General features: G+C 45.5%; 1 protein-coding gene across 1 annotated transcript; it reads right to left on the bottom strand.

The window, feature by feature from the left end:
• Positions 1 to 3,646: 3,646 nt before the first annotated feature.
• Positions 3,647 to 15,797, bottom strand: sfxn3 (sideroflexin 3; the record flags this gene model as incomplete). The annotated part of the gene is made up of 10 exons (XM_080549308.1): positions 3,647 to 4,492; positions 4,673 to 4,720; positions 5,494 to 5,543; positions 6,385 to 6,434; positions 8,130 to 8,257; positions 8,546 to 8,631; positions 10,340 to 10,415; positions 12,819 to 12,917; positions 14,209 to 14,379; positions 15,634 to 15,797. 10 exons carry the CDS (start codon positions 15,795 to 15,797, stop codon positions 4,396 to 4,398), a joined length of 969 nt encoding a protein of 322 aa, XP_080405434.1. The 3' UTR covers positions 3,647 to 4,395.
• Positions 15,798 to 16,101: the final 304 nt, after the last annotated feature.

Here is a 16,101-nt window from a genome sequence, read left to right as displayed (position 1 = left end):
CTAGGTGTCATTACATGTCATTAGAATCACAATCAAAAGTGTCTTAATTGCATAAATATCCACCAATTTCATTCAAATAGTAGAGCACTACCCATGTATTCATGCAATACTGGAAAAGGGTATTCTAACAAACTTTAGCATAAGTGATGGTCGTGCAACAACTCTCACTCTTGTGCTTGACTCAACACTCACCTACATGTGACAAACACCAAGAATATAGAAGTGTTGGTCTGTGACAGTCAGTAATCACTATCTGGTCATGCTAGACTGAACATGGCTTTCATTATCTCTAAACCTCAATCAACAATATTAGCTCTTGTCTTGCTCAGGAGTCCTGACAGTAATGCAAACTTGTGTCCTTTCAAATGGCAATCTAGTGACATCTGGTGTAGAAATACAGAAACACACCCTGAAGTTTAAAACATCATCACATCTCAATCACTTCAATGTTAAACATATTCTGTATCATCTGTCTTATATCACCCATATACCTGCTATACATACCCTATGTATAACACCACAATGTTAAACACAGTTAATACTACTAAACATACTATATGATAGTGGGGAGCATGGCGTGTTCTGGCCTGCAGGTGGAGCCAGACTGTGGTGGAGTGTGAATGACGGGGCTGATTGTGAACAGGTGTCGGCAATCAGACGGATCATCCAAACGTGTGTGTGTTTGTTCCCCCGACACAGTGAGCGAGGCAGGGAGAACCTGCTGAGAGCTGAGAGAGACTAAGACGTATCGGCGGCTAAGCGAATCCCGAAAGGGAGAGAGCCGAGGCGCTGCCTCTGTCGGGACTAGGGGTGGGCATCAATGATCGACGATCGATAATTGATTGATAAGGATCTTGGTCGATCACAAAATATTTTGCTCGATAATCATTAATAAATTGAGTGGAAATTAGTTTGTCCACGTTACGTGTGAGAAATGAACTTTGCATTTGCCTTCGCATTGAATTTCGCAACGCAGTACGGCATGATGCAACAAGTTACGCCGCTCATTGCAAACACTGCGCAGTGACATATAAATACAACACGACCCGATGAAATACCACCTGCAAACAGTACATCCGACCCTGATTGCTCCTTCGCTACCTTCTCAGCCCTCCATCACGTCTCATCTAATACGCGGGAGGTGTGATGCACAACGAGAAGAGAAAGTAACGATGGCCATCTGCAAATTAATCGAAACAGATATTCTGCCGCTCAGTTTTGACGAGGGTAGAGGATTTCGTGCGCTCATGCAAATAGTCGCGCCAGCATATCCTATTCCATCGCGACGTTCCATAACCAGGGGCATAGAAATCAAGAATAAAGTTTTTCCCCCAAGGAAAACTTGTTATTTCTGCCCTAGGCGTTGTTTTAATGAAAAAAAAGCTTATCAATTAATCGATAATTGATCGCTAATTCTTGTGATTATCGAAAAAGACATTTTGATCGTTTGCCCAGCCCTAGTCGGGACGGCGCCCAACTATTATTTAAAACGTTATGGTGCTGAGCTGCTGTCTCCACCCATGGGTAAAGACTTTGTTCCTGTCTCAGAATACGCCAGCACGAGTCAAGGGGTGCTGAGCTGCTGTCATTCAATAAACGGGCAACGCCCAGACCATTTCCTCTGTGTCGACCTTCCTCTGTGCCTCGAATCCTTTACAGATATTACTTCACATCCACACAAATGAAGCCCATCTTGTTACTACTCTGTCAAGGACCATATTGTATCGAGGTTTGATCAGAGACGCTCAAATCTAAGGCAGACCATCCAGGCCTCCGTTCTGAACTAATGAACCAAAAAGTTCTACTGGATCTCAAGCGGTCCTAAACAGTTGATGATTTCCTAAAGGATTTAAGACAACTGGTTCTCACATCTCTGCTTATATTTTCATTAAAATTATATGTATTTGTTATTTGGTACATTTCAGAACACCACACCTCATCTAAACTTGACATCATACTATATAATTCAAATGTGCATTATTGCCTCTTATTGTATGAACCACGTGTCTATACAACACCACTGCATTGTCAATTCCTCTTTCACCCCTCATTGGTACAGGAATTTTGCAAACTTCCAACAGAGCGCTGTCGCAGTGGTCAGCACAGAACATTAATAATAGTCATAATATCCCTTTTCAACATTTAGACACAATACAGTACATTCTTATTCAATGATAATTCTAACACACTACACAATCTTTTACCAGTAATTCAATTCATGACTTTCAGAGACTCTGACTAACCTATTCACAAAGTGATCTCAAATAAAATAAAATTGTAGAAAGGCTTTGATTTGTGTCAAACATTAGCCCAAATCTTAGATAGAGATACAGTACAAAGAGGTTTCTGTTGGACAATCATTGTCATTAGTAGGGACGCACCGAAATGAAAATTCTTGTCCGAAACCGAAAACCGAGTGTGTACTGGCAGTTTTTCATTTATTTTGCGTTTGTGTGATGTGTTTGAAATGTTATATACTTTGTTACATAATATTTCCTAATTTCATGAAAGATGTACAAATTGTGACAGCGGCTGGTGAAAGGGGGAACAAGTCAAAATGATCTGACTTTTATTTTGAAAAAGGAAATACATTTCAACATTGTTTAAAATCATATCACGCACTCGCTAGTCCAGCCAAAATATTGCAATGCATTGGATTGGGTGAGTAATCCCCACTGCTACCTAGTTAACTAGAACACTACTTCACACTGTTAGCAGGCTCACAAAACAAGCTGTGTTAGTTGACTAGCGATGTGTCATTGATTTTCAACAAAGCTTTAGCTTGCGCTTTTATTTTGAAGTCGTGAAAACGAAAACGGAAGTCAATGTCGGAATGTGCCTCTCGTTGTCATTCAGAGACATGCCGACATGTTTGGTGTAATAATATGTAATTAATTATAATAAATATACCAAATGTCCGAATACCGAATGTGCTTTTCTTTTCTTTTTTCGGCCGAATATATTCGGTGGGCGAACTTCGGGTGCATCCCTTGTCATTAGTGTTAATAGGGTGTGCTTCCTGGAGTGTTCATGTGGTGTCTTTGCATGTCTAAAGGTTCTCTGCAGCAGGACATGCCATATGACTGGTATCAGTAACCATGTGACTTGGTTTGACAGTATAAGGGGTATGTGGGATAAGTACACTTCTTTGGTGCTAGTCAATGGGTGTGCGTTCAGCTGGTAGATCTAAAACAGGAACCACTTCACATTGGGATTATTCTGTTGTGCTAAAAAACAACCAGTCTTCTTCTTTGAGGAAGTGGGTATCCATCGACAGGAAGGCTGAATAAACGGTATATATTCAACCGTGTTCTTAGAGCAATATAATAGTCTATTCTCAGTGCACGCAGCTCAAAATATATGATCTCAAACATGAGAATGAATGAATACAAGCTATGGGGACAAACTCATCAGGGCCTGCACGTCAATGAATCAATTAATGCTGCGTTCACATACCCTCGAAATCATTGGAAATACAAGTTTTCAACTTTCACTCAAGTGAGCTTCTGGGTTATAGTAAAAAGCTGATGGAAGCTAATTGTTCAGGTCGGGAATGATTGATTTTGCAAGGAGTACATGAACACATCATAATATAGCGTTGGTGATGTTTGGCAGCAGCTCACCAAAGCCTTTTGTCAGTCAGTAACATTCAGAGCAAAAAAATAAACCCAAATCAAAATATAGTCAGCATCAGCTTTTAAATAATGCATTCTATAAACAGATACACTAAGCCCTGGGTGCATATCAATTGTCGAAAGTAGCTTCCTCTCCTTGTCTCATTTCTTTACCTGTGATGATGTGAAAATACTAGACAGGTGAAAGCTAATACCTAGCACTAGAACAGCCATGAGGGGTCATTTGAGTAAAGAAAAATGCACTCAATGAAATTTCAGCACCCTCCTTTCATGACCTTTCCTAGAAATGTACGTTCTACCACCCAGTATCCTTACATTTTCAAAATCACATCAGGATGAATGGACTTTATTGTCATTGCTACAGTACAGGTACCAAACAACGAAATTTATGATAAGCTAATATAAAGCTATCTTGCCGTTTTTCTGTGTAGGAAGCAGGCCAATTTACAAGCGGCCAACTAGTGGTCGTTGTGTGTAAATAGCAGATTGAGCATTGTAAAGAGGGGGCTCTTTTGGTAGGTAAAAAAGGCACGGCTGTTCTAGTGCTAGCTATACCCACCCTTACTCCTTCCTGACCATTCCATTTGTAGCAACCAGATCCAAAACAATCCAAAAGCCTTGAATAATAAAGATAATAACAAAAAGGTTAATACAAAAATACGGATAAATATCTTCAAATATCTTGCCCCTTTCAGTTGTGGCCACAGAGGTGTAGTGGCAGGGTTCAGCCAGAAGAGGGCGATGGTCTGTATGTGTGGTCCTACAGGCCCTTGTTGAAGAAGACAGTGGTAGTGTGAGGACTGCTCTTTCGTATCCTCTCCTGTAGGTCTGCCTCCAGGCTGCTAACAGCCATAGAACTGCAGGGAGGGAGAGAGAGAGGACAAAAGAGGGTGGGGGGGGGAGAGAATCATTTGGTTAGACTAGACAGGTGAAGTTACGATCACCTGCGCAACTGTTGAATTCAAAATCCATCCGTAGCCCCTTCTAAGCAGAGAGCAACGTTGCCATGTTGGTCACAGCGGTCGGCAGTAACCTACCTCTTCTGAGGAAACAGGGCACAGCACAGAGGGGTGGCGAACACCAGGCTGAAAGAAAGAACGCACACACGTTTGTTGACATTGTTACTGAACCAAATCCATCTGAAATCCAAAATTAACTTTTTCTTGGTTTAATGATTTGTCTGTGAAAGATAGAAACAGCTTAAATAGGGTAGTCAAAGTCTGCTCCAAAATTATTGGAGTCCAGCAGAGTGACTTAAACACTCTCTGGGAGAAAGGTACGACACCATGTTCGTCTAGACCATGTCCTGTCTAGACCATGTCCTGTCTAGACCATGTCCTGTCTAGACCATGTCCTGTCTAGACCATGTCCTGTCTACTAGACCATGTCCTGTCTAGACCATGTCCTGTCTAGACCATGTCCTGTCTACTAGACCATGTCCTGTCTAGTGAATTCAGACTACTGCCATCGGACGGCGCTATTAGGCCCTCCTGAGAAGGACAAACCGTTACGCCAAATCTTTTATTCCTTCAGCCTGCTGCTAAATGAGCAGACCCAGCAGGGACTGCCATCTCCTATGCACTTTTTACTTGTTATGCACTTCATGCACTTTTAACTTTTTTTTTTGCACCCTTGAATCTGTTTTTATATGCACTTTTGATGTATTTATTGAACTGTTCTTAAGCTTGACCTGTCGGACTGTCACTTGTGAACCGTGGACTGGGTGCTGAGCTCCAGTGATTAATGATTTTGTTGATCATGCATTATTTGTGGCCATGAACTGTGGAAACTGAATTGCCCTCAGGGATGGATAAAGTATTCTGTATCTGTATAACAACAGAGCACTTCTAATACTTACCACAGACCCACCAACCCCACCTGGACAGGAGCGTTCAGCACTGGGAACCGCTAGGGGATTACAGACAGAGACAAATACCTTAAGACAATGAAAGACTTCTTGATGTCTATTAGATTCATGTATTTCCTTGTGTGTTTTTTACATTGATGTGGAATTTACAGAGGTTCACATGGGAACTGCTCTGTCATGTACCTGTCATTCAATTGTACACAGAACTCTATTTGCTTAGAAAATAGTTGACATTTCTCACATACGTCTATTTTCTAGTTGTTGAAATGAATGGGTACATATTTTACACAACGCCTTTCGCAAGCATCTGTACAATCATGCAGTAGTACAACAGCGTCTGCATTCCTGTTATCTGGCCCTGGTAAATCTGAGGCTACACCTTAAATGCTCCTCCTGAGACATTACTACCCCCCAGCACTGCGTCTCCTGAGACACCTGCTTTTCCCCTATACTGTGTCTCCTAAGACTTCTACTGCCCCCCTTGTACTGTTTCTCCAGTGTCTAGATATATAAAAAAAATTAAATAAAATAATTCACGACAACTGCCAGTGGCCCCTGGCCTGAGCTAGATTACTCTTCCTGCTAGAACTGGTGAATTGATGATTCACTTGCTTAGTCAAATGTATCGATTGTAAGGCGCTTTGGAATAAGGCGTCTGCTAAATGCCAAACATGTAAATGTCAATGTAAATACACTGGCAGTAGCAGCTAGATTACTCTTCCTGCTAGAACTGGTGAATTGATGATTCACTTGCTTAGTCAAATGTATCGATTGTAAGGCGCTTTGGAATAAGGCGTCTGCTAAATGCCAAACATGTAAATGTTAATGTAAATCCACTGGCAGTAGCAGCTATGCCAGGCGTCTCAACTGTCCTCAGGTTACCTTCATGAAAGCTTTCTTTTCCAGGGCGTTCATGATGACAGGGGGGATGGCTGTGGAGAGACGGAGGAACAAACAGTCAAGACCTCAGTAGTAGACATCTCTAAGTGATCATGTCAACTGTTGCATTTTCTAACTCAGAGATACTGTAGTAAATGGACTGCACTTACATAGTGCCTTAATCCAAAGCACTTTACAACGGCCTCTCATTCACCCATTCACACACACATTCACACACCAATCGCGGCAAGCTACCATGCAAGGTGCCGGCCCCGCTCACTGGGAGCAATTTGGGGTTCAGTGTCTTGCCCAAGGCTGGGGCTCGAACCGCCGATCTGCCAACCTTGCGATCATTAGACGGCGGCTCTACCTCCTGCGCCACAGCCGCCCCATGAGTGTCCATGAGTGTAGTGTCCAATCCGTGTCCAATCAGATTTCTCTTGACAATATGGTGGTGGTCTGTGGCTCAGTTGGTAGAGCACAGCGCTAACAACGCTTCGGTTGTGGGTTCGATTCCTGCGTGGGACCATGTATACTGAAGAATGTATGCACCTCACTGCAATGTCAGTCTAGTTTGACTGCTGTGCCATGACAACCCACACGTCCAACACACACACACCCCACACACGTCCCACACACGTCCCACACACACGTCCCACACACGTCCAACACACACGTCCCACACACGACCCACACACACGTCCCACACACACGTCCCACACACACGTCGAACACACACGACCCACACACACGTCCAAAACACACGACCCACACACACGTCCAAAACACACCCCACACACGACCTACACACACGACCCACACACACAACCCACACACACGACCCACACACACGTCCCACACACACGACCCACACACACGACCCACACACACGACCCACACACACGACCCACACACGTCCCACACACACGTCCCACACACACGACCCACACACACGACCCACACACGTCCCACACACACGTCCAACACACACGACCCACACACACGTCCCACACAAGTCCCACACACACGACCCACACACACACGACCCACACACACCCTACACACACGACCCACACACACGACCCACACACAACCCACACACACGTCCCACACACGTCCCACACACACGTCCCACACACACGACCAACACACATGACCCACACACGTCCCACACACACACACACACACGTCCCACACACGACCCACACACACGTCCCACACACACGTCCCACACACACGACCCACACACGTCCCACACACGTCCCACACACGACCCACACACGACCCAAACACACGTCCAACACACACGTCCAACCCACACGACCCACACACACGACCCACAGACACGACCCACAGACACGTCCCACACACGACCCACACACACGACCCACACACACGTCCCACACACACGACCCACACACACGACCCACACACACGACCCACACACACGACCCACACACACGACCCACACGACCCACACACGTCCCACACACACGTCCCACACACGTCCCACACACGTCCCACACATGTCCACAACACATCCCACACATGTCCACAACACGTCCCACACTCGACCAACACACGACCAAAACACATGTCCCACACACGACAACACATGTCCCACACACGACCCACAGACACATCCAACACACGTCCACAACACGTCCAACACATGACCCAATGCCTCCCCAGCCTCTCGCCCCAGCCACAACCTAACAGGCCACTGTTGTAGCAGCACCTGGCCTTACCCATAGCTGGCACTGCCATGCCGATACGAGACACCACCACCTGGACGATGGCCTGCTTAGCTGCGGTGGGAGACTCTCCCAGCCGGTTCCCACTCTCATCTGTCACAGGGATGCCAAACTTCAGCTCCCTGGGGGCGGGGCAGACAGAACGCAATACAATCAAACCTGTCGTTGAAATGCCAAAATCCCCTGCACTATTCTTCTGTTGGTATTCACTCTTATCTTGTAAAGGTGACTAATCGGGCTTTCCAACGATATAAAATACAATACCAATTGGTATTATTAAAAGGGAGGAACAATCGACCGAAATAACGTTTCTGAACTTGTTTTTTGGGGAGTTTAGCAGATTTTTAATCAGACATTCTGGGGCTGGGCAGTGATGAATGACAGGTGTGTTGTGTGTGTGAGCAGCTCACCTCTGTCTCATGAAGGGGATGTTTATACAGTTGGCAGCGGCGACAGCGGCGAAGGGGACAAAGCGGCTCATGATGGCAGGGAGGCGCTGGGGGACAGAGAGATGTTGGGACGGCTGTTGTCTATGAACTGTGTTGCATTGTTGTTCATATTTGAGATCTGTAAATGTCTTTTGGAATTGCTCCCCGGAGGGGATGAATACATTTTGTATTGAATATAAAATGTAACTGAATGTGTAATCTAGTATCAGAGATATAATGATACTACATTGAACACAAGTCGGTGATGTTTAACCATGAACCACAGCTCCACACAGGCCCGGGCATTCTTACCAAGTACTAAATATGTCAATTGTAAACTTATTTTTTCCCCATGCCCATCAATTGCTCCATGTGTCTCTGTGTACCACATGTAGAAAAGAAGAGATTTGGTGAGGCTGCATTCTCATTTTATGCACCCAGATTGTGGAATGCACTGCCAGTTTACATTAGGGATGCAACCTCAGCAAATATGTTCAAGTCAAGACTAAAAACCCATATTTTAAATATTGCCTTTAAATGACTAAATAATTCAATTATGATGATATAATGATCGCACTGAGCTGCAACGTTTGCAGGAAAAGTACTATACAAATAAAAAAATATTATTATTACTATTATTATCATTATTATTATTATTAACTAGTGTTTCAATGTTGTGATACTGAACATGTAGCACTCAAGACACAGAGCAAACTGATGTTGAAGTCAAATAAAGTTGCAGTTTCTCCAGTGACTGTCCCTGTGGTCTCGTCTAGTCAGTAGTAAGGTGTGTCAGTACCTGGTGGTCTAGTCTAGTCAGTAGTAAGGCGTGTCAGTACCTGGTGGTCTAGTCTAGTCAGTAGTAAGGTGTGTCAGTACCTAGTGGTCTAGTCTAGTCAGTAGTAAGGTGTGTCAGTACCTGGTGGTCTAGTCTAGTCAGTAGTAAGGTGTGTCAGTACCTAGTGGTCTAGTCTAGTCAGTAGTAAGGTGTGTCAGTACCTAGTGGTCTAGTCAGTAGTAAGGTGTGTCAGTACCTGGTGGTCTAGTCTAGTCAGTAGTAAGGTGTGTCAGTACCTGGTGGTCTAGTCTAGTCAGTAATAAGGTGGGTCAGTACCTGGTGGTCTAGTCAGTAGTAAGGTGTGTCAGTACCTGGTGGTCTAGTCTAGTCAGTAGTAAGGTGTGTCAGTACCTAGTGGTCTAGTCTAGTCAGTAGTAAGGTGTGTCAGTACCTGGTGGTCTAGTCTAGTCAGTAGTAAGGTGTGTCAGTACCTAGTGGTCTAGTCTAGTCAGTAGTAAGGTGTGTCAGTACCTAGTGGTCTAGTCTAGTCAGTAGTAAGGTGTGTCAGTACCTGGTGGTCTAGTCAGTAGTAAGGTGTGTCAGTACCTGGTGGTCTAGTCAGTAGTAAGGTGTGTCAGTACCTGGTGGTCTAGTCTAGTCAGTAGTAAAGTGTGTCAGTACCTAGTGGTCTAGTCTAGTCAGTAGTAAGGTGTGTCAGTACCTGGTGGTCTAGTCAAGTCAGTAGTAAGGTGTGTCAGTACCTAGTGGTCTAGTCTAGTCAGTAGTAAGGTGTGTCAGTACCTAGTGGTCTAGTCTAGTCAGTAGTAAGGTGTGTCAGTACCTGGTGGTCTAGTCTAGTCAGTAGTAAGGTGTGTCAGTACCTAGTGGTCTAGTCAGTAGTAAGGTGTGTCAGTACCTGGTGGTCTAGTCTAGTCAGTAGTAAGGTGCGTCAGTACCTAGTGGTCTAGTCTAGTCAGTAACGATGTGTGTGTCAGTACCTGGGCTAGAGACTTGAGTCCCAGGGCTGTGACCACCGCTCCTGTGGTGGCACTGACATACGCTGCCGCCAGCTGACTGAAAAACAACACACACACACACACACACACACACACACACACACACACACACACACACACACACACACACAGCTTAACAAAAGAGCTGAGACAGTTGAATTTAAAACATTGTGTTATGGTAATTCCATACGTAGTTACTGTGCAACAGAGTAAACCTCTTAATCCAGACGGTACGCTAGTTCTGGTATCCAACCTAAAGCCAAGCTGAGCGTCCCTCAACCTTTCACCATCATTGCTAGTAAGGAGCAAAATAATTAGCATATGTACAAAATAGTCAATTTCTACGTTTTTTTCCAGAATATATCCATTACCCTGAGAAACATCTCCTACATAGAGACAGTCATAATGCATACAGCATAAACCCAAAGACACCAGCTAACACTCACCTGTTAAACACTTGATAAGTCAGGCAAAGACAAAATGATGTATAGAGGAATCTATAGAAATATGTTTCAAATGGCCACTTTCCATGCTCATCCTTAATCCAATGAGTTTTTTTTTTTATCTGCATAATATGAAGTGAGAGGCAACCAGCATCCCTCTCATGTGTCCAGCAGCTGGTTGCATAAAGATAGACCCAGTCTTAGACTTAGATCTCACTTTAATAAAGATAGACCCAGTCTTAGACTTAGATCTCACTTTAATAAAGATAGACCCAGTCTTAGACTTAGATCTCACTTTAATAAAGATAGACCCAGTCTTAGGGGGTGTTCTCACTAGAACATTTGCTTCACTTGAAACAGAGTTTAGGATAAAGTTCGCTTTGCTCTGCGTCGTTTGGAGCTGTGAGAACACGCATTCTAAGTAACTCCCGGAGTAAATACCCGTTGGATGCTCCGCTTGAAAAGGGTGGTTTCGCTTCGGTTAGAAACGACGCATCCATCCATCACTTTGCTTCGCTTCCCTTTTGATGAGAACGCTGCTCGACGCAGTCCATAGGAAAACAACAGCGCACACGTGTTGATCTGGATAAGAGAGGGACGAACGGGCAATTTTCTCTTTTTCTGACCAATCAACTACCAATCAACTTGCTTCGATTGCGTATGTTACTTCGTTTACATGAAGGGCTGTGAGAACGCAAATCAGAGAAATAATTTATGCAACAATGTTGCAAACTCATCCACTTGCTCCGGGTCTCGATTTGATTGATTGATTGATTGATTGATTGATTGAAAACTTTATTAGAAGATTTGCAGAAGTAGGTACATGAAAGTACATATTACATACAAGGTCATCTAAAAGGATAAAAACCCAAGAAAGCCACTGGCTTATTTCAATTGGGGTCCTTGATTTTCCTTGAGATTCAGACTTTCATGTGAGAACATGACCTTAGACTTAGATCTGACTTTAATAAAGATAGACCCAGTCTTAGACTTAGATCTGACTTTAATAAAGATAGACCCAGTCTTAGGCTTAGATCTCACTTTAATAAAGATAGACCCAGTCTTAATCTAGGTTTGTGCAACCGGCCCCAGGTCACAGAGAGGGCATCTCATCCTCGTCTCCCTCTGACCTGCACACCTACGTCCACTGGGGTGTCATACTGGGGTGTCATACTGGGGTGTCATACTGGGGTGTCATACTCTAGATTGAGATGCACTGGATGTGACCCACTGACCCCTGCAGCTCATGATGGTAGTGTGCACATGCATGCTGTCATTCTACATAGTGGAACATTATAGGGCAGTAAGGGGGAGGGGGCAGTAAGGGGGAGGGGAGGGGGCAGTAAGGGGCAGTAAGGTGGAGGGGAGGGGGCAGTAAGGGGGAGGGGGCAGTAAGGGGAAGGGGAGGGGGCAGTAAGGGGCAGTAAGGGGGAGGGGAGGGGGCAGTAAGGGGAAGGGGAGGGGGCAGTAAGGGGCAGTAAGGTGGAGGGGAGGGGGCAGTAAGGGGGAGGGGAGGGGGCAGTAAGGGGGAGGGGAGGGGGCAGTAAGGGGAAGGGGAGGGGGCAGTAAGGGGAAGGGGCAGTAAGGGGGAGGGGAGGGGGCAGTAAGGGGGAGGGGAGGGGGCAGTAAGGGGGAGGGGGCAGTAAGGGGGAGGGGGCAGTAAGGGGAAGGGGAGGGGGCAGTAAGGGGGAGGGGAGGGGGCAGTAAGGGGGAGGGGAGGGGGCAGTAAGGGGGAGGGGAGGGGGCAGTAAGGGGGAGGGGAGGGGGCAGTAAGGGGGAGGGGAGGGGGCAGTAAGGGGGAGGGAAGGGGGCAGTAAGGGGAAGGGGAGGGGGCAGTAAGGGGGAGGGGAGGGGGCAGTAAGGGGGAGGGAAGGGGGCAGTAAGGGGGAGGGGAGGGGGCAGTAAGGGGGAGGGGAGGGGGCAGTAAGGGGGAGGGGAGGGGGCAGTAAGGGGGAGGGAAGGGGGCAGTAAGGGGGAGGGGAGGGGGCAGTAAGGGGGAGAGCTGAGGTGGTCCCTACTTGACGGTGAGAGGGGCGTCTCCACTGCGGTTGGTGTAGTTGACCACGGCGTTAAAGGACTGGTTGACCCACTGCCAGAACAGCACCGCCGGCACCGTCCTGGAGAGAGAGGGGGAGACGGGAGAGAGAGGGGGAGGGGGGAGAGAGAGGGGGAGACGGGGCAGAAGAATATGAGACAAGGCAGGAAGGGGGGTGGTTTTAACACTAGAACAACCGTGCCTTTTTTACCTACTAAAAGAGCCTCTTTACAATGCAAAGCTGCTATTTACACACAACGACCACTAGTTGGAGGCTTGTAAATTAGCCTGCTTCCTACACAGAAAAACAGCAAAATAGCTTTATATTAGCTTATCCAGATGTGATTTTTAAAATGTAAGGATACTGGGTGGTAGAACACACATATCTAGGAAAAGTCATGAAAGGAGGGTCTGAAATTTGATCGAGTGCAGATGTCTTTTTTTTTTTTTACTCACAGGGTTCAAATGACCCCTCATGGGTGTTCTAGTGTTAAAGGGAGAGGGCAGAGGGAAAAGGTACAGCCCATAAGAAACAAACCAAAGTCATGACGTGTTCACCATAGACCGATGGCGTGCTAAATTCCATCTGGGCTAGAGCATCCACTACACCATATCCACCTGTTGTACAGTGTGTCTGGACTCATTCTAGTTGTTTTACAGTGTGTGTGAGTGCCCTTCACACTACCTAACAATAACTACAGTACCCTACTCTGAAAGGAATGTGGAGCAGTGGTGTGTGAGGTATTCCTTCTCTGCACTTCAAAACTATCAGTCACCCACATGGTCACACCCTGCTGCGGGCCTCACACAGTGCTCACACGGTGATGTTTTTCACTGTAAATGTTCTAGTGACGCACACAATAGATGCATAGATATTGTATAGTATATGTACAGTATGTCTGGAATATAGTCGTTTCTTTGGTTTTGCATCCTTTTCTCTCTGACGTACATTTCAGCCATATTGTAGCTCACTCTATACTAGAAGAGACAGAGACAGTTAAACAGAGAGCACATTTAGCCACTGACAGCGGGATATTCGGACATTCTTTGCTAGGATCAAATCTTCACCATGACCTCACTATGGTCAAAGTTGCATGCAGTTTTCTGGCTTAACTTGTATTAGGTGTTAACTTGCATGCCATATAGAGCTTATTTAGGTGGGGGGGTGCACAATTACAAGTTTGTCTTTTTCCCTGTGTTAAAGCTATACAATATACAACATGAAGGTAAAGAACTTGTGAGATTGGGAGTTGGAGTTCTGGGAGGTGTTGTGTGACTTCACTCTGATACAGGTCTGAGTTTGAGTGACATGAAAACGATAATTGAACATCATATGAACATATGTGAAGACAACATGTGAAAGCAGATCCTACCTGTAGAAGGTGAGCATGCAGCCCGTGATAGACATGTTCACTGGCACCTGAGCAGACATGCGGCCAATCACAAACATCTTCTCCCCAGTGTCAGGGTGGAAGGCGGAGTCGTAGATGTATTTGGCCTTCCACAGCTGGTCCTCTGTCAGACCAGGCTGCACCACCCCGTTCCTAGGCACACACACAACCAACGCTTAATTACATTCACAAACAACTACTAATCATCAATGAACAAAAAAGCTAACTAACAATAATGTATTTGAGTTTTTAGACTATTGTGGATCTTGCTAGTACACCATCACATGTATTAAGATGTATGAAGAGTTGAGGGGTAAGGAACAGAGTACGGTGTCACCAGACCATCACAATGTGACATGGCTTTGATATCTGATAGCTGATATCACCTATGTGCAGTGTGCACGTATATTCTTTGTGTGCACGTATATTCTTTGTGTGCACTCCTTCATATAGCCTATAATACGTGAGAGGTCATATTTAGATTTACGGTATGTTACACAATGGAATCCATTTCAAAGCGTTTCTCCTGTTTCATCCTTCTGCCAGTGGAGTGGCAGTTGGTCATTTCTCCAGTTTCTGTGCGTACGCATGGGTCCCAGGGTGTAGAGGTGCATGGGTCCCAGGGTGGTAGAGGTGCATGGGACCCAGGGTGGTACAGGTGCATGGGTCCCAGGGTGTAGAGGTGCATGGGTCCCAGGGTGGTAGAGGTGCATGGGTCCCAGGGTGGTAGAGGTGCATGGGTCCCAGGGTGGTACAGGTGCGCAACGTTTCACGCCAAGTTAGTTTTTTTTATAAATCCCAAGCAATCGCAAGCTTTAGAAATGAGCCCCAGGACGGTTTCTGTTTCTGAAAAAACAGCCAGCAATTTGAAGGAATATAAGCAGCCCATTTCAGAAATTGTCCAAAGGAAAGACAAGATGGCTTGTTGTCTGGTGGTATTGTCCTCTGGTCTAGGGGAGAACCAAACTACAGATATTACAGCCAACAAACCTAATTTGTGTATTCTGCCTGCTTCCGTCTCTTGAATGGAGGTGTAAATGTTAGATATCATGTTAGAGAGAACAAACCTCTTCTCCTTGATGTCCTCTGTTGAGATAAACCACTCTGTGTTCATATAGAAATGCATATCTATGAGTATCCAAGGGTACTTCTCCATTTCACTCCAACATACCCCATCCCCTACCATCATATCACCGGTCTCCTCTACTCCTCACCCAACTCACCACAAACGACTCCACCCCCCCATACCCCCTCACTCTCACTTTCACTTTCACTTTCACTTTCCTCACCCCTCTACAGTGACCTCACCTCTTCCCTTGACATCTCCTTTCTCATCCTCCACTCCTCATAGCCCTGATCATCACACCCCCTCCCTCTTTGTCTGTCTGTCTGTCTGTCTGTCAGTACCTGTAGTTCTCCACAGTGTCCCGGGCCTCGTCCAAAGCCCCAGAGGACAGCAGGACGGTCCTGGGGTCGGTGACCTTAAAGAAGTGCTGGGCGCGGCCCATAAACGTGCCTTGGTCCCATCGCGGCTCCTTGATGTTAATGTCGAGGGACAGCTCTCCAGACATCCTCGTTTTTCCTCGGTGACCTGACAACAGAAGCAATTGTAGCAATGTAACAATTTAGAAACATTTGAAGCAAAACAGTAATAATAATACTAATACATTAATTGTATGTATAGCACTTTCTCATGGAGTCAAAGCACTTAACATGTGAAAAATAGAAAATAAAAATGTATGACAGTCACAGAACATGCATAACATAAGGCCCTGCACATTGAAAGTGTAAAAATCCTTTGTTCTGGTGATATATAAGCCTAGCATTATAGGTCTAAAGTATGTTTCAGGTTCATATACAGGGCTTTCTACATCT

Source organism: Nansenia antarctica (assembly GCF_963989245.1).
Source record: "Nansenia antarctica genome assembly, chromosome: 1".
Classification (NCBI taxonomy): Eukaryota; Metazoa; Chordata; class Actinopteri; order Argentiniformes; family Microstomatidae; genus Nansenia; species Nansenia antarctica.
The sequence above is the reverse complement of the archived record's forward strand: the minus strand, read 5'-3'. Positions and strand labels throughout refer to the sequence as shown.